The sequence below is a fragment of the Sphaerodactylus townsendi genome, linkage group LG02, assembly GCF_021028975.2.
Source record: "Sphaerodactylus townsendi isolate TG3544 linkage group LG02, MPM_Stown_v2.3, whole genome shotgun sequence".
Classification (NCBI taxonomy): Eukaryota; Metazoa; Chordata; class Lepidosauria; order Squamata; family Sphaerodactylidae; genus Sphaerodactylus; species Sphaerodactylus townsendi.
Genome location: NC_059426.1, coordinates 168,800,795 through 168,819,296, shown reverse-complemented (window position 1 = coordinate 168,819,296; position 18,502 = coordinate 168,800,795). Strand labels below are relative to the sequence as shown.

Sequence of the window (18,502 nt, the reverse complement as noted above, 5' to 3'; positions counted from 1 at the left end):
TTCCAAAAGGGTCTTTGTTTTCGCTAAAGAGATTTAACACCGGAGTTGTTGGTCTAAATCCGAATTCCAGGGACTTAACTTCCTTGGTCCTTAATATCAGCTGCTACAAGCTGTTGCTTTTACTAACAGATACAAATATCTAAAATAACTTTTCTAATGTAAACATTAGATGCAATCCTACAGAACTTACATTATATTAAAAGAGCACAAACAAGAATATCCTAAACTAGCATTAATAGCAGAAAACCTTTTAAATCGACACTGGCTGAAAACCTAGCCAAGACATAAGCACATACACATTGGGCGGAAACAATAAAATCCAACACTGAGGGGGTACACTAGAAGTCTTAACAGAAATAAAAGCAGGAAGAAAACCATGTAAAATATTAGCACACCCACATATACACGTCCTTTCCAGGCCCGATGGAGACTTTTGGGTAACACTGGTCTCTTTGTTCTGGCCTTTAGCCAGTGTGGCTTTAGGCCGCTAGGCTTAGTGGAAAATATTTTTTTCATGTTTTCCCTCTGGCGGTAAAGCATTAACTCTAACCTAATTGTTGCAAACAACAGTTATGGATTTATGTAGGTGAAAATGGCAGGGCTAAAAGTATTATGTCTGCATTGAAAGGTTCATGTTGAGTGGTAGTTTGTGTTTCAAAAGAGAGAAGACGACAGTCTTGAAGTTGTGTAAATAAATATCATTATAAACAAATACCATTGCCAGAAGAGTATCATACGGAAGAATGACTGCATAATCTCATTTCCAAAACTGCATACTTATCTGTCATTGTAAACCTCATTAAAGTAAAATCTTTGTTTTGTGAGACCATTGCCTACGTTAGGAAACAAATTGCTCATGACATATAATAAAGCAGAAGAGTTTTAAATACGGTGATATAGATCAGGTTTCTTTCTATCTCCAAGGGAAGGCAAACAAAATTAGTCATTACTTCACCTGGAGCCCAGACGAAACCGAGACAGAAGGGAAGTTTTAAAAACATAAAAGAATAAACAGCCAGTTTTAGAATAAGTGAATGACACACCGTGGTCTGTTTTCGTGTTGAACTTTGGGTGCTTAACACGTTCAGGGGTTGAGGATCTGACTCACACAAGAACCCGTTTAAAACAAAACGTTTGAAATGGAAACAACCCACCTGAGGATGTCTGTTTACTTTCTTGTGGATCGTTATGTAATGCTGTAGACTGGCTTACATAAAAATCATCTCGGAAACCATTCAAGTGAGCGAAAACCTTGTCTTAAACGCATTTTGCTCATTCCCAAAGAGAAAATGGTCCATGCCAGTTTTTTCCCCATTGTTCGCCTAAATTTCTGAGGTTTTTTTTAAAAAAAGATTCCTTCCCCATCCCATTGTTTCCTTCCAGATCCTCTGATTTCTATGTGTGAGCAGAGGCAGAGCTTATTTAATTGATAGTGAGATGATTGATAAGTTTACTCTTTCTTGGGATCCCCTGCCTCAGTGATGGGGAGGACAACATTTGCTCTAAAGCGCCAGCACTTTTGGCCCCTATGCAGGACTGCAGAATAATTGCACTTCACCAATCCGCTCCGCTTTCACAATTGTTTGCAAGTGGATTTTGCTATTCCGCACAGTAAAATCCACCTGCAAAGTGCATTGAACGTGGATTGAAAGTACATTATTCTGCATCTGCAGAAGGGGCCTTCAGTTCTCCCCAGTAGGAGTGAATGGCACAGTTTCACTTACCTGGGAGGAAGGAAACAATTAAATCTCTACCTGTTCTTTGCCTTTTGGTGACCCAGACCTGGGTCTTCCCATCCATTTGAAGATCCCCGTATCGAACTACGCAGAATCAGGAAACTTCCCTGTACAGTCTCTGCTCAGAGTGCCATTCGGAGCCAAGGGATACTGCCTGTTTCTTCCACCTACCTCACAGGGTGTTTGTTGTGAGGGGGGGAAGGGCAAGGAGATTGTAAGCCCCTTTGAGTCTCCTGCAGGAGAGAAAGGGGGGATATGAAATCCAAACTCCTCCTCCTCCTCCTCCTCCTCCCTCCTCCTCCCTCCTCCCTCCTCCTCCTCCCTCCCTCCTCTTCTTCTTCTTCTTCTTCTTCTTCTTCTTCTTCTTCTTCTTCTTCTTCTTCTTCTTCTTCTTCTTCTTCTTCTTCTTCTTCTTCTTCTTCTTCTTCTTCTTCTAATAGCAGTGAAAAAAATATTTTGCAAACTTCATTTATATCCTGACTTTCCATCTAATCAGGACCCAAAGGGGCTTATGTCATCCTCCCTGCCTTCAGTTGATCCTCACAACTCTGTGAGGTAAATTATGCTGAGAGAAATTAGTTCCTGTGGAGATTTGAATCTGGGTCACTTAGTTGAGTACCACATGTCTCCAATCCTACTCCCTTTGTATACCTTCACCTCTGAAGCTTTTAGCTAAACAAAATGGTCCTTAATGGACCATTTAAACCAGGGGTCCCCAAACTTTTTAAACAGGGGGCCAGTTCACTGTCCCTCAGACTGTTGGAGGGCCGGACTAAAAAAAACTATGAACAAATTCCTATGCACAAAATGATTGTGGTAAATGTTTGATTTCACCTTTCAACCTTTTCTGTCATGGTCTATTTTTAGAACAGTGACCAAAGTATGTCAAGTACAGGGTGGGCTCCAAATATTGTTGGGGAGGCTGTGGAATACCTTCCCCTGTAAAAAAAAAAAAAAAAGCAGAACTTTCCGAATGAGGCATTCCATCTAACCCAGAATCAGGTATCTTCCTGGGTTCTTTCCTCCCTAGCAGCCAGCTTAGCGATTTATTCGCCAGCCTGGCTGATGCCAATGGGAGTGAGGCTTGAACAGAAAGCCTGAGAGCAACACATGGAGTAGCTTCGAGGAGGGAGAGGGGAAGTGGAGCAGGCGTTACCACATGTAAGGTTTCCAACTCTGGGTCAGGAAAATGCATGGAGATTTGGGGGTGCCATCATGTAACTGCAATCAACGACCAAGTTAGCCAGTTCCTTCTCTCCTCGAGTCCCCACTGCACATGAATGGAGTCGCTCAGTCACCATGCCTGGCAGGTCGGATAAATGCCTTCAGTGGGGGTCACACCTCCTGGCCCTCGGGTCAGTGGATTGTAGGGGACCCTGATTTAAACTTTTACACAGTACCTCCAACAACTCCTTCAGATCAGTGATGACCATGAAACACACCAGCTAGTGCCTGGATTATTTATTTATTGCATTTATACCCCGCCAATCTCCTGAAGGACACAGAGCAGCTTACAAATAAAAGCACATAAAACAATACAACACAATACATAATATGAACGTTATAAGCTTTAAAAACAGAGGCCCCTTCTGCACACGCAAAATAATGTTTTTTCAAACCACTTTCACAACTGTTTGCAAGTGGATTTTGCCATTCTGCACAGCTTCAAAGAGCACTGAAAGCAGTTTGAAAGTGCATTATTCTGCATGTGCGGAATGAGCCAGAATTACAACAAAGGGCATAAAATATAAGAACATAAGAACTAGCCTGCTGGATCAGACCAGATTCCATCTAGTCCAGCACTCTGCTACTCGCAGTGGCCCACCAGGTGCCTTTGGGAGCTCACATGCAGGATGTGTGGAAGCAATGGCCTTCTGCTGCTGCTGCTGCTGCTCCCGCGCACCTGGTCTGCTAAGGCATTTGCAATCTCAGATCAAAGAGGATCAAGATTGGTGGCCATAGATTGACTTCTGCTCCAATCAATATCCTGTCAAAGCCCGCTTTTTAAAGCCATCTCAGGTGTTAGTGGCCATCACCACCTCCTGTGGCAGCATATTCCAAACACCCAATCACATGTTTGTGTGTGAAGAAGTGTTTCCTTCTTTATTAGGTCTAATTCTCCCCCAGCATTTTTCAATGAATGCCCCCCTTGAAGTTCTTAGTATTTTCGTGAGAAAGAGAGAGAAAAATTTCTCTCTGTCAACATTTTCTACCCCATGCATAATTTTATAGACTTCAATCATATCCCCCCTCAGACATCTCCTCTCCAAACTAAAGAGTCCCAAACGCTGCAGCCTCTCCTCATAAGGAAGGTGCTCCAGTCCCTCAATCATCCTCGTTGCAGTTGCCCCTTCACCGACATCGCTTTTCTATCTCTTCGATATCCTTTTTGAGATGTGGCGACCAGAACTGGACACAGGACTCCAAGTGCGGTCGCACCACTGCATTTGTAAATGTTATAAGCTTTAAAAACAGAATTACAACAGAGGGCACAAAATATAATCTGCATGGGGACATAAAAACGGATGCGCGTGCCGTATTTTGGGTAACCTGACCAATTGCTGTGTGAACCGATGGCAAGGGGAGCAATTTCAGGTTACCTGCTCAGGCTCTGGAAATTCTTGGAGATCAAGGGGGCAGTACCTGGGGAGGAAATTCCATTTCTGCAAGATTATGTTAGGCTGTAGAGTCTGCCCTTTTAAATCGGCTGTTTTCTCAAAGGTTACTGATGTTTGTAGTCCAAAGATCAGTTCCCGGAGAATGCCAGCCCTCACCTGAGTCTTGAGAACCCTAATTTAGGGGCAGTTGTTTCTTGGGCCAGTTTCAAATCACGTGTGACTATTCTGTGGCGTGTGATTCTTCTCCTCCCGATCAGCTCCCTGGCTCCCTAACTAGGGGCAATTTCCACCCACTAGTACCATTAATAGGTCTCGACTCCAGTTCTCCTGGAGAAGGGCAGTACTCAACCTAGGTAAACCTGGCTATTGTTGTTCTCTCACTCGCAACCTGTAAAGGATTCAATGGTGTTGATGGTGAAGTAACGCTTTGAGTGTATCTCACATACAGCCTCGAGGCGATGGGCCAGATGCATCGGCGAGCTAAGACTTTATCTCGTTCGCGGAGATGAAGCCCTCTGTTCCTCATGGGAAGCAGGAAGGGGGGGGATGGGGTGCCTGGTATTATAACCTGTGCTTCCATGGCCGGAAGTGTCATTCCTGCTACACTCGTCGCAGTACTTGAGCTTTCTAAGATGTCTTAATAAATGGACTTTTACTACCAAAGCCTTTTATTTCTGGCGTCTATGCGAATTCCCTTACATTGGTGGCAGGAATCCTAATTCATATCTATATATTCCTGTGCAGTGGACTCCTTTGTCCGCGCATGGAGAGGTTGAATTTTTTTACTGCGGAAGGTAAAAGCGCGTAGTCTTCCAAAGAAGGGTTCGAATCTTTCCCTTTCCTTCTGAATCTGGAGGAAATCCAGCAGGAGAACGGAGCCCTCCGCTGGTGGTGGCTCTTTTCCCGTCCCTGCGTGATTTGGTGCGCGAAGTGCTTCCTTTCCTTTACTCCACGTTGCGAGCGAGGGACGGACGGCAGCGACCATGGGGACTTCCGTGAAGTCGCTTTGGGAAGCTGTGCCTATGGATGCGAGCGCCTGTGGATCGATTTTCTACCCGTTTCCGTGGTGGATTACAAACCCTCAGATGCAACCTGTCATGGAGGAGACGGGCTTTGACCACCTTTCATATGCAACGCGGCAGCAGGAATCCATTGAACGATTCCTGGACTCGTGATTTTGGTGATGCTCCCAAAGAACCAATACCGCATTGCGCATTCAGCACTGGGGCCCGGCCCAAAGTGGACACCGGGACTCAACTCTGGAATTGAGGGTATCCATACCGCTTCCCAATCGGGACCCCCCCCCATCCCGTCCGGGCGACCGGCGACCTGGAGGTGCCTCCGAGGAGCCACCGGTGGCTAATTCGGCGGCTGACTTGCACGGTGTTCCGAGGGGCTCGCCGCTTCTGATGACTGCGAAGGTCTGAAGAGAAGCCTGCATTCCCAAACCCGGGACCGGTTTCCTCTCCCATCGAGAGAAGATTGGGATGAGGAAGTAGGGCGACTTCGAGATGCCCAAGCGGCATGGAACCGTGGAACGCTGGAAGCTATGGGAGGAGTGAACGGGCACAGTTGCAGCAAGAGCTAAAACCCTGCAGAGGGACCGGGGAACAGCTTAACCAAAGAAGTCCAGGGCCTCGAAGTTGGACCGCGGCTAAAAGACGCGCTCCAACGGCAATATGCCCAGCGAATCCTGTCAGTCCACCAGATAAAGTCCTGGAACAGTCCAGACTGGATTTACATTAACCCAGTAAACGCCGAAAGCTGCTCAGGCTGCGTTCTGCGCACGAAGTGGTAGTCACTGGAAGCCCTTAAACGGGACGAACTGCTTAAATTAGGGCTATAGAAAAGCTGCTTTGCATCGCGCACCAAGATGCATTGACTTCGCATAAGGAGAGGAGCTGGCTGCTTTTGGAGAGGAACTAAGGAGTGCAGCAGACCAGGGGGGGCCGCCAAGTTGGAACCTATGCTGTTACTGATCATGCGGGTGCCAGAGGGGGCTACTTATTCGGGTCCTGCCACCTGAAACGCCAGCGACCGCCAGTTTCCCCGATTCCAGCCCTCCCTGTACAACAGCCGCTTCGCCGTCTAACCTGTCAGCCAAGCGCCAAATCCATACTCTCCCCAGCAGAAGCGCTTAAGAGCCGCCCGAACGGGAATACTTCCGCCTCCGAGTACCAGCCACGCTTTTGATGGGACCGCTTCCAAACTTCCTACTGCGCCATCTTGCAACTCAATGCCCACTTGGGAAGACTATGATGATCTATACCGGGTCTGAACGCGAAAAAATAAAATGCAGGGGACATCTGCTCAGTCCTAGATGGAAACGGCAAACGTTTCACTGGTTCGGTGACTGTTTTGGATTTGCAGGATGAGGACTCGCGCATTGTGCTGCCTGCGATTCATCAAGCTTTGAGAGCCGCTTTCAAGATCCAGGTAGGCGCTTGTGAATGAAGCTATCCGCACTCCATCAAAACCATCCAGCAAGGCAAATCCGCCTCGCTTTGCAGATTTTGTCCGGTGGAAGATTCCCTGCGATGCGGGCTGCTCGAAGAGCTTCCTCCTGAGTGGCCTGGAACGCATGAAATGTAATTTCCTTACCGGATGCTGTGGATAGCAAGCTTCACGGAAACGTGTTTTTAATTAGGGTTCCTCGCACCATTGCAGATCGGATCCAGTTGGAGTCCCGCGAAAACGTCTCGCTTGGAATACGCTACCGATCAAGGAGGCCGCTTACCTACCAAAAAACCACTACTGTGTCCACCAAGTCAAAGCTTCCAGCGGCTCTTACGAAACCAATTCTGAACGCCAGTCGCCCGAATTTGGTTGTGTCTTTACTGCGGAGGGCCAGGTCATCTAGCCGCCAACTGTCCCAAGAAGCAAAACCAACCGCCCATTCCAGCTCGCTTATCGGCCTGCCAAACCACCAATTTGCAGGTCAGGGCCGGGCCTCCCACTGGCTCTCAGTCTAAAGCGGTGACCGGCGGCGACCCAGATGAGGGAAGCAGCTGTCTGTCTGTTCTTCATTCCCATGGACATGGGCCTCACTCCTGACGATTCGAGTGAAGGCAGCTCCCCATTACTGTTCAAACATTTCTGGCCAACCCCGCTTAAACACACTGCGCATTATAGCCTCTCGCCCTTGTGGATTCGCTGCTCCCACTGCAATGCCCCAGGTGGTGAGAGGAGCTAGGTCTGGACCGAATTCCCCTGGCTAAGTCCATACCATTCACCCAAATGGACGGCAGCCCCTCGAAAGCGAAGGACGACCGCCCAATAAAACACAGCCGGTTCTTTCCGCTATACGCCGACCATTGGGAGAAAATTAGTTTCATTTTGGCCAGTAATGACACTCCATAGTTTTGGGCATACCCGGATTTATTGTTTACATGAAACCAAAATTCATTTGGAAAAGGATCACAAGATCCCTAGAATCTACTGGATGCTCTCCTGCGTAGAATACACGAATTGGGAAGAAAACCCAACGCCTCCTGACCTTGACCCCCCTCTGGCATTTCCTCGGTGAGTGATTGTTCCATTCTATTGACATCCCACCTGCAAAATATCAGATCTACAACCAAGAGTTTTCATAGGAGGCAGAATCATGCTATCAATTGCCAACCCCACAGAGACACACTGACTGGTAAAATTGTCATACAACCAGGGGCGAACTGCCCAAGGTAGAATCTACCGCCAGATGAGTCCCAATGAGGAGAACTCGCCGGTGAACAGCGCTTTCTTAGACAAGAACCTTGCTCGCGTTTCCTAATACGGGCGTGGCTACCAAACACACATACACGCTGCTCCGTTTGTTTGTCAAAAAAAGGAAAGATGGGTCTTTACGGCTTTGCACAGATTATCGAGGTCTCAATGCGGTCTCCCTGTCCACAATAAATATCCTTTGGCCTTTTGATCAAAAGGACCTTTAGATGCACTTTCCGGCAAAGGACGATTTTACTAAATTAGACTTGAGAGAAGCTTACTACAGAGTCAGAATTAAGCTGAAGGATATGAACACCTGACTGCGTTTAATACAAAGTTTGGACAGTTTGAATATTTAATAATGCCATTCGGGTTAAGTGGGGCCTTCGAGCTTTCATGGCCCACTTATCAACGAAGTTCTCCATGATTTACTGTACACTACGGGAGTTGTTATATTTAGATGACGCTTTAATTTAATCGCCAAACTATAGAAGAGCATGAAATATTGGTCGAGAGAGGTATTGAAGCGGCTGTTTGACAACTCCCTTCTTTGCCAAACTCTCCAAAATGCTGTTTTCATCGAGACCTCCATTGACTATTTGGGTTACCCGGATCTCACCCGAGGGCTTAAAAAATGGATCCTGCGAAATTGACGCAGTCCTCCAACAATGGCTCCGGTTCCCACCAACCGCCAAGAACTCCAGTCGCTTCTTGGTTTTTTGCTAATTTCTACTCGTGGATTTTATACTCCCAATTTGCTGAGAACTGGACTTCTCCCTCTCACAGACCTCTTACGCACTAAGGTAAGTAAGATTCCACTGTCCGCCAAGCCGGGCCCCTCCTTTGGTCTGATCTGAGGAATGTCAAACAGCCTTTCAACTGTTAAAATCTGGCGCTACTTTACCACCGAACCTTATCCTAAAGGCACCCCAACCCAGATCTCCGCTTGTGGTTCTGACGCGGACGCCGGACAAAGCACTTCCGGGGGCAGCCCTGTTGCAGAAAAAATAAAGACCGTAGACTGGTTCTGATGTGCTTATTTGTCTAAAAAATTTCTCTGGTGCGAACTCAACTGGACTGTGGGGAGACAAGCGAGACCGCGCCATCAGCAGCCAGCACTTCCACTTCTGGCGCCAATTTCGGCTGGAGGGGCTAAGCCAACCCTTTCTTCTTAATTTCGGATCATAAAACTCAGGGGCGAGCTCTTTCCACCCCCCCCTCAAGAACTGTCTCAGACAACAACTGGGCAATGATTTCGTATTTTCTCGCTTTCTTTACAGTCCATTTTTTTCCTGGGAACCACTAACAAACTGGCTGATGCGCCATCGCCTACCTCCGTAGCGGTAGGTGGAGCTGCCTCTATGCGCAGACATTCCACGCGACTGTTCTTTCCCTCCCAGTTGGGGCAGTTGGCTGTCACCCGATCTCAAACGTCCGGCCCTCCTCCACTTCCCCCCCGTTCCCAGTCTCAGCTTCCTTTCTCCCACGCTACGGAATTGGAGGAGGCGGGCTGCATGAGCCTCCAGCTAACTGAAGGGGACTCCCACCGCTTTGGAGAAATGGAGCTTCATGGCGAGGGGGGGGAATGTTAATGCCGCGTCTCCTCCGCTGCAGCAGTTCTTGCTAAGCTACCATGCCTTTATTCGGGTCGCTGGACATTCTTTGGCTTTTTTGAAAACTCTGCACTTAGCCCTCGGGTAGTTCTGGTGGCGCATACGCGAAAAGACATTGAGGGTTTTTTTACATTAAAGGCTGCCTTCGGTTTTGTGCAGAAGCCAAGGCCATCCCTGAAAGCCCCCATAAGGCACTGTTCAGCAAAACCTCTCCTGCAGCCCTTCTTGGGAAGCTTCATCTCCATGGATTTCTATTACAGATTCTGCCCTGGAAAAGTCATGGCAACGCTGGCCTTTTATGGGTGGTGCGTAGACTTCATTCTCTAAGCAAGCCCATTTCATTCCGCCATGTGCTTCCATCCCTCCTGCTGGCATTCTAAGTTGTTTATTTGCTGTTTATTCTAACATGTTTACCGTCCCATTCCTACCAGGCATAAGGTGGTCTCCTCGACCGCTGCCCCCTAATTCATCCTCAAAGTTCTGGGAAAGCGCTTTAAGGTTATTAGAGCGCCTTCCGTCACGCGCTTCCCCTCACCATACGCTTTACCAAAGTGACGGCGCAGGACGGAGAGAACGTAACAGAACCGGTAGGAGCAGTATTTACGTTGTTATTACCAACTGAACTACCACCAAGACAATTGGTGGCGTAGCTTATCTCGCTGCTTATGGAGTACGCCTACAACAATGCGTGTTCATAGTAGGCACAAAGAAAACCCTTTGAAATTACAGTGTTCCATCGCCTTTCCGGGCCAAGGTTAACAACTACCCGCGCAGCAGCTTTGGACTCCCCAGTAATTTCATTAACAATGGATTTCATCCCTTAGTCGAGGGATGGAAGTCGGGTTCCAGACCGCCTTTACAGCAAGCAAGCGGACTCCTTTAAAAAACTGCAAGCCGGATAAACACCTCCGCCAGATTTCCGCGGTGCGTTCCCTGGTGGGTCTCTGGGTATTCGCCAACAAAATCTCAGAGATCGCGTATAAATTTTTCCATAACTCCTTGGCAAGAGATTTTGTGGGACCTTTTCAGATTACTAAAGTGATTAATGATGTCACTGCCCGCTTTAGATTTGCTCTTAATCCTCTCAGTAACATCCATCCTGTCTTCCTTATTCCAGCTTGCTTCAAGGAGGTTCCCGCTTCCGACATGCCTGTATCAGGTTCGACCTAATTCGGAGAGGTTCCCTCCGGACTATTATTGATGGGCCACAAGCACTACGATAAAATTGACGTTTATCCTGACTTCCCCGCTTTAATCGCGAACCGCTTTGCAATATTTAGTTTCTTGGGTGGGATATTCCTCTGGCATAATCAATGGGTTTATTCCGAAAACATTGAAGCTCTCCCCACTCCTTATTAAGCCGCTTTTTTCCACCGCCAGCCTTCCGCATGCAAACCTGGGGAAGGGGTTTTCTTTAGGGGAGTGCAGAGTGTAAAGCGATTCAATGGTGTTGCATGGCGAAGTAACCTTTGGAGTTATCTCCACAGCCCGGCGCGATGGGCCAGATGCATCGCGCGAAGACTTCATCTTCGGCGCTGAGATGAAAGCCTCCTTGTTCCCATGGGAAGCAGGAAGGGGATGGGGTGCCTGGTATTATAACCTGTGTTTGGCATATGAAGTGTCATTCTCATGCCACTGCGCGGTACTTTGAGCTTTCTAAGATGTCTTAATAAATGGACTTCTTTATTACCACAAAGCCTTTTATTTTCTAAGGCCATGGCAAATTCCTCCTTTTACACAAATCCAGCTTTGATCCCAGCTCGAGGGCAGAACCATCCTGTGCAGCTCTTCGCCGCCCGCTCCAATTGGCTACTGTTCTACGGCCATGTTCCGCTTCTATCCCCACACACATTATTTTTAAAACTGCCACAGGAATGGAGGATCTTCGCGTGCTTTTGATTGGCCAGCTGTATCGCTTCACCAAACACTCAGCTGTGATTGGCTGAATGGGGACTCCTCTGGTACCAGAGATTCCACACTTTACTGGAATCGAAGCTGGAGTTCGAGAGCGCGGGTTCCCTTGAAAAGTAGCAGTTCCTAACCGGAGTCGGGAAATTTGACCATTACATGGCCATATAAAGTGCTGGTACAAAACCACGTCGATCCCAGTGGTTGTGCGGAGCACTTAGGTTGAACGCAGCTCGAACTTAGGTCGATAATGCAAGTGCGGAATCAACCTAGGAATGACAATTAAATGGATTCAACTTGCGCATATTAAATAGCTTCAGTATGAGGCATATGGGCAGACGCGTAGTGGCAATGGGGACATCTGGGGCGGCTTCTCCCGGGCGCCGCCATTGCCATCACGTATCGGGGGCAGGGGGGGTCGCAGGCAGTTCATGCCCCAGGCACAGTTTCTCCTCCCTTCGTCACTGCATATGGTGCCAACAGTCCAAACTGCTTTCTAGCTATTAGTCACATGGCAGTAGCTGATAAAGAGTACTTTTTAAGGGTATTAAAAACATTAATGCTTAAGACTGTTTTGCAGATCCATTTAAGATCCAGCCTTCCCTGCGGATCTTGCCCTTCTGCTGCAACCTCTTCTTTGCCCCCGTTGTGATCTGAACCGGCAGCCCTGGCTGAGGGGATTCATGCCCCCGGCGTTGCTCACAGATCTACTGAATGGGTTGATTGCGTTGGCTTAATGATTCATGTTGCAGTTGCCATGGGAAGGCGAAGCAAGACTATAAATAAGCTTCCCTTGTGCGATTCTGTTGCTCCTTCATAAAACATGGCACTTTCCGCAATGTAGCGTGGCTCCAAACAACAGGGTTTAATGGGCCTTGGAGAAACAGCCAATGGGATATTCAGGTCGCCCTGCTTGTTCTGCTCAAGTTGTTGCGCCGCAGAAACCAGTGAGCCACGGAAAAAGCCCAGCTGCAGATTCTTCTTTAGAATATGAACCAACTGAGCCGCCTCCGCTGTTTATTTATTTGCAGTGCTTATAGGGCACACTGTCCTGGAAGGGAAAAATGTTTGAGGCAACTGTCAGGATCATATGACAAATATCAGTAGCTGAAAGCAAACAAAAAAAATATAAACAATGAGGCAGCAGTACCAATAAAAAAGCAGTGCATAAACCTTTAAAATTGCAACAGAAGCAATCAAAATCCACTGAGACTCAGTAAAGGATTATTTCTGCTGTGTGCTGAATTTGTGTACCTTCTCTATGTACCTTGTCTGTTTTCTAGGAGATTGGACCTGTCCAAGGCTACTGGCCAAGTTGACTAAAGGGAGCCCCCATATTCAAAGGCAGTCAACCTTTAAATATCAATGTTAGGAGGTAACATCATAGGAAGCCTCTATGTCCTGCTTGTTGACCTTACAGGGTAATTGGTGGGTCATGGTGGGCCAGTGTTGCACAGGAGGTTGGACAGGATGGGCCAGTGTTGTGAACCAGCTGGGCACCTCTAATTTTCTGTTCTGTTGGTAAATGATATCCTAGAGGGGAAAAAACCCTGCAGCAATACCGTGTTTCCCCGAATATAAGACAATGTCTTATATTAATTTTTGCTCCCAAAGATGCGCTATGTCTTATTTTCAGGGGATGTCTTATTTTTCTGTGTTCTGTTCGTCGGGCATACTTCCAAATAAAAACTTTGCTGTGTCTTACTTTTTGGGGATGCCTTATATTTCGCACTTCAGCAAAACCTCTAATATGTCTTATTTTTCGGGGATGTCTTATATTCGGGGAAACAGGGTATATAGCCCTTGCAGTTTTCCATGCCAGACTGCTCTTTTCTGCACCGTGTTTTCATTGCTGAGCCTGTGTTTCTTTATATAATTCTGGTTTTAAAGTGGTTTTATGAGAATTTTACTATGTTTTGCTTTTAATTGTTAATCCCCTTGGTGGCCCTGATTGGGCAAAAAGGCAGTGTGAGATTCTATGAGTAAATACATAAAGAAATAAACATAAGCAGTTGTGTGTTTCCCCAAAAGCAGAAATGGGGACAATTATTGACAGGTAACAAACAATAGAACAGGCATCTTCAAACTATGGCCCCCCAGATGTTCATGAACTACAATTCCCATTAGCCCTGCCACTTAGCCATTCTGGCAGGGGCTGATGGGAATTGTAGTCCATGAACACCTGGAGGGCCATAGTTTGAAGACCCCTGCAATAGAAGGTAGAGATTATTTCTGGCAAATGGAGAAAGTTGGCTTGGATGTGCATGTAGCGTGTGGTTGAATTTGATTTTTTTTTAACAAAACAGAGTAATGCTTTGAAAGATTTATTGTGTGAATACAATTAGCATATTGTTTTTCCTCTTATTTTCTCCCTGCAGATGCCCACAAAGCGATCGCATTAATGAAGCACATTGTCACGCTTGATAAGAAAAAAGATTGCGGGTTGGAAAAAGGACTCTAAAAGCCAGAAGAAACAAACAAGGAAGTACATGTGGAGAAATGTCTCCAGCTGGTGGAGGAGCAGAGCTTCTGGAGATATTCTTTTGTGGTCTCAGAGAAAATCCTTAATTCGAAAGTATATTTATAATCGCAACCGGGTCTTGTCTCCTGGGTTCGTACTTAATGGAACAAGGTCAGGATTTGATCAGAAATCTATGTTAAACCATTAAAGGAGCAAGCCACCGATGACAAAACCGTTGCCATCCCATCAAGGAGATGATACAATTTTTTGATTGCAGACGTCGAGCAGAATCTTTTCAGTAAGATACAGGAGAGAAAAAAACAACCTGCTATTAAAATTGCTTGTTAACAAAAATATTAAGAAAAAGAGAACACTGATTTTTCAGTCTTCCCCAAGACATTTTTGTAAGATAAGACTACTATGATTGCTTCTAGCCATTTCAAGATCATGAAAAGACTTTGCGAAGAGAGAGTACATCGAGTTTTATAATGGTGAGCCTACACTACACATATAAATGGGCTTGACAGAGATTCCTTCTTCTCAGAGATTCCTGGAAACTGTGTTTCTGTCAACAGGAGGTCCCTAAAAAAAGAATCCTTAGTACTGTCAACAAACTTTATTTCCCAGGATCCAGTGGGGGGTAGCCATGACAATGAAGCTGGTATAAAATGGATATATGGGTAGTATAGCTTTGCCCCAAGTGTGCCTTTCCTCTAATACATTGCCACAGAAAAGAAATTTAATTTCCACAAACAAGAATGCAAGTCCAAAATATGGATGAAGCCACTACAGACGTTCAGAAAGAGGGTACACAGCCATTAGAAGATCCAAAGAGAGCAAAGACCTTCCCTCCAAATGAAGGCCCAGTCAAGAAGGCCTCTGTTTTTTGCTTTAAGAAAAGGAAGAAACCCTGTAAAGATGGACTAGACAAAGATGAGGACCAGGGATCTGAGTCACTAGACATGAAGTCCACCAACCAGCATTCCAGCACTGTGTTGAACAGTGAAGAAGAGGAACCAAAGCCATCTTGGACATCAGGAGGAGCCTGGTTGGCCTTCAAACGTCTTGTGACCTTGAGAAGGCGGTCCAGATTTGCTCTGAAGAAGGAAGATCAGTTAGGATCTGAGGTTCAAGTGGAGAGCAGCGTGGAAGATTCCAGCCTGTGTCATTTGCCGAAGGAACCGGGTAGTTCTGGACTTCGAATCCCCTGCCTGAGGTTCTCCAGAGGCAAGAAGAAGTCTAGTCCTTCCGAAACAACGGAGGAGCCAGACCAGGACAAGAAAACAAACGAAATAACAAACCTTTTCAGTAACAAAGCCAACCATGAGCCCGAGAGCATAGTCACGGACAATTCAGTGAGCAGTGTACAGTCCTGTACCAGAGGCCCTGAAGAGACTGACCGTGGTGTTGAAATTACCCACGGGGACATGATTATCTCCTCAGGAGAGAACACGTTGGCAGTGGAGATGAGACCTTGCGCTGACCACTACACAGACTGCCTCCTCCAGTCGGAAATAATCCATTCTGAAACCGTTCTCGAAACGGAACAGGAGAAGCAGATCTTTCAGTTACATCATGGAAGCCTTTATGGAAGTCCCGAAGAAGCAGAGAACCATAAAATCGACTTTGGCGTCGAGATAGGCCCTCTCGTTTCTCAAGACCTTCCAGAAGACAAACCCACAGTCGTCGAACTGCAAAGTACCATCAACAGGCAAACCGAAGAGGTGGAACTGGAAATATCCGCAAAGGACATCAATGTTGGAGAGGAGAACGTGGCGAAGGAAAGTCATTCCGTGGAAGTCCTCCTCCACTGTAGCCCGTGCGTGTTAGCCGGCGAGACTTTGAATGTGCCCAACTGTTTCCCTGAGGAAGTGAAATCTGAAGAAAATAAATTGTCTCTTGGAGCGGGCATAGTTATTACTATCACCGAAGCGGAAGAATTCCAGGACGAAGAGGAGACCAGCCCGGCCTGTGAATTCTTCCCATTTTCTCACACCAGCAAACAGAAAGGGAGCAAAAAATCAGACAAAGGTGTACATTCTAGAGCAGGGAGCAGCGGCCATACGAGGGAAGGGAAAACTGCCTCCCAGGTTTCGTCGCCCTTAGGGGCAAACAATCAGGAGCGCCGGACTCCAGAGCAACAAGAGATACTTCTGATCGAAACAGCCGCTTCTCTGGTCAAGGCCGCCATTCAGTCATCCATCGAACAGCTTGTGAACGAAATGGCTCTGGATCAGAATAAGCAAAACAGCTTCATGTGATCGCAGACGTTCCTTGGTCGTCTGGACCTTTTCTGTCACCAGGCAGCCGGAGATAACGGCCGCGTGCTGGACTCTGAGCGCCAATAACGGGATCAAATGATCTTAATACGATCGCTAATGGCGGGGAGGGGATTTTCTGCCTCAGGTGCTAAAATTACTTGGCCCACCCCTGCCAGAAATTCAACATGTATGCTGTAGGAAGATTTAGGGGAAGTCATGATGTATTTCAACTTGGCATGAAAGAGTAGGAACGGCCTTTGGAAGTTTGCAGTGTCTTGTCAGTATCTTAAATTTGCATGTTAGTGACACGGATGCATTTTGTTTGTCCCCCCCAAAAAGTAGAATTTAAAAACGAGGGCTGTTTGCTGCATGGTACCACAGGCTAATAGTTTGTTCTGTGTGGTAGATTTAGGAAAGCTCGTTGATGACTCCATCTTTCAACCGTCCATTTATTTCATTTGCCTGAGCAAACTCATTCGAAGCGTAAGCTGGTCTGTAGAATAAGACGGCTCGGCAATGCTAAATTGAAATTGAATCGAATGGGTCCTTCGGAGATCCGACACGGACAGCGATGATTTGAAATCAAAGAGTAACTTTTGCCGTTCCTGTACGAAGCAGCACAGAAAGATTAGAAGGCCAGGAAGGCGCCGTGAGTTCAACAGAATGGCATTTTCATTTCAGGAAGCGCGATGTTCCAAAGCACTGTTCTTGCAATGTGACTGGTTTGTGCCAAAATGAATAGGAATCTCTCCAACAGATAATAAAAAATCTGATCCAGGGGGGGAAAAAGATCTGTATAAAACCCTAACCCTTCCAGGCGCCTCTAGGTGCATTCCCCTACCCCAGTGATAGCGAACCTTTTTGAGACCGAGTGCCCAAACTACAACCCAAACCCCACTTATTTATCGCAAAGTGCCAACCTGGCAATTGAACCTGAATGCTGAGGTTTTAGTTTAGAAAAAACCGGTTGGCTCCCTCTTCCTCCGCCCCACCCGCTTGAGCAGGGGCCAGCCTGCTCTAGCCTCCAGCAAGTCCCGCGCAGACCACTCTGTGCCTCTCTAGCATCTCTGCCTCCTCTGCACCCCCCCCCCCCCCAGGAACAGCCACCCAGAGCACAGGCACCAGGCCCGCCAGCCGAGTCCTCCATGCTCACTGTGGTGCATGCACGTCGTGTTCAGGGGCCAAGGCCAGCCTAGATGTGTGGGAGGGCAGGGGGGGCGATTTTCTGCCCCCCACATGACGGACAATGGCCGCAGAAGGCCATTGCGTTCACATCCTACATGTGAGCTCCCAAAGGCACCTGGTGGGCCACTGCGAGTAGCAGAGAGCTGGACTAGATGGACTTTGGTCTGATCCAGCTGGCTTGTTCTTATGTTCTTATGAACTCTGTGTGTGTGTGCCCACAGAGAGGGCTCCGAGTGCCCCCTCTGGCACCCATGCCATACGTTCACCATCACTGCCCTACCCCATGTTTATCCAGGTGGCTGTTGCAGATGGGAACGCCTTCCCGCCCACCCCCCTCCAGAAAAATCTAGGATCACCAATCGTTGATGCATGACCTTCAGCACAGCTAGCATACCACGGAGGAAGTCCCTGGGCCTTGCTTGGAGTTTAAAAGCACTTACCGTCGTCCCAAACCATCTGGGGAAAAAGAAAGAAACGCTCACCGCGGAGTATGCCTCCAATTCACCCAGCAGCATGTTCCAAACAGACAACCACATTCCAGTTACATAAACCAGCAGAAATACTTAGAAATGGTAGTGTCGATCGGTGTAAGTTTGTGGGAGAGGATTCTGTGTGTTGTGCGGGGATCTAGGGGGACGTGCTTGCGGAGTAAGGCCGAGGCTGTTTCTACACCCACCCTGGAATCAGTAATGTTAACTAGTATGGGTCAGAGTCCCTGTTACGGACACAATTATCATAGAATGTCTCGAGAGCTAAATAAAGTAACATGGAATGTATGCAGCTGTCTCCGTTTTCTTTTTGTAGCACCCTGATGTGTTTTCAAAATGGGAGTTGAAAAGCCGCGGTCAGCTTTTGCAGAGGCTTAGTGAAAGCAGCAAGCCGAGCAGATCGGTGATTTGGTAGCTTCTCACTGGCCCGTGCCTGCCGCCTAACCCAGTATGCAACTAGGCACTACTGGTGGGAGAAGAGAAAATGCAGCATTTTAGTATCATGGCCCTTCAAGGCCTTGACCATTCTG

At 47.2% G+C, this 18,502-nt stretch overlaps 1 protein-coding gene across 1 annotated transcript in view; it reads left to right on the top strand.

The window, feature by feature from the left end:
• Positions 1 to 17,235, top strand: part of AKAP5 (A-kinase anchoring protein 5) — a 40,674-nt gene extending 23,439 nt beyond the window's left edge. The window contains exon 2 of the mRNA XM_048485771.1: positions 13,956 to 17,235. Coding sequence (XP_048341728.1) covers positions 14,797 to 16,299 — 1,503 coding nt within the window. The 5' untranslated portion in view covers positions 13,956 to 14,796 and the 3' untranslated portion in view covers positions 16,300 to 17,235. The remainder of the gene's footprint in view (positions 1 to 13,955) is intronic.
• Positions 17,236 to 18,502: the final 1,267 nt, after the last annotated feature.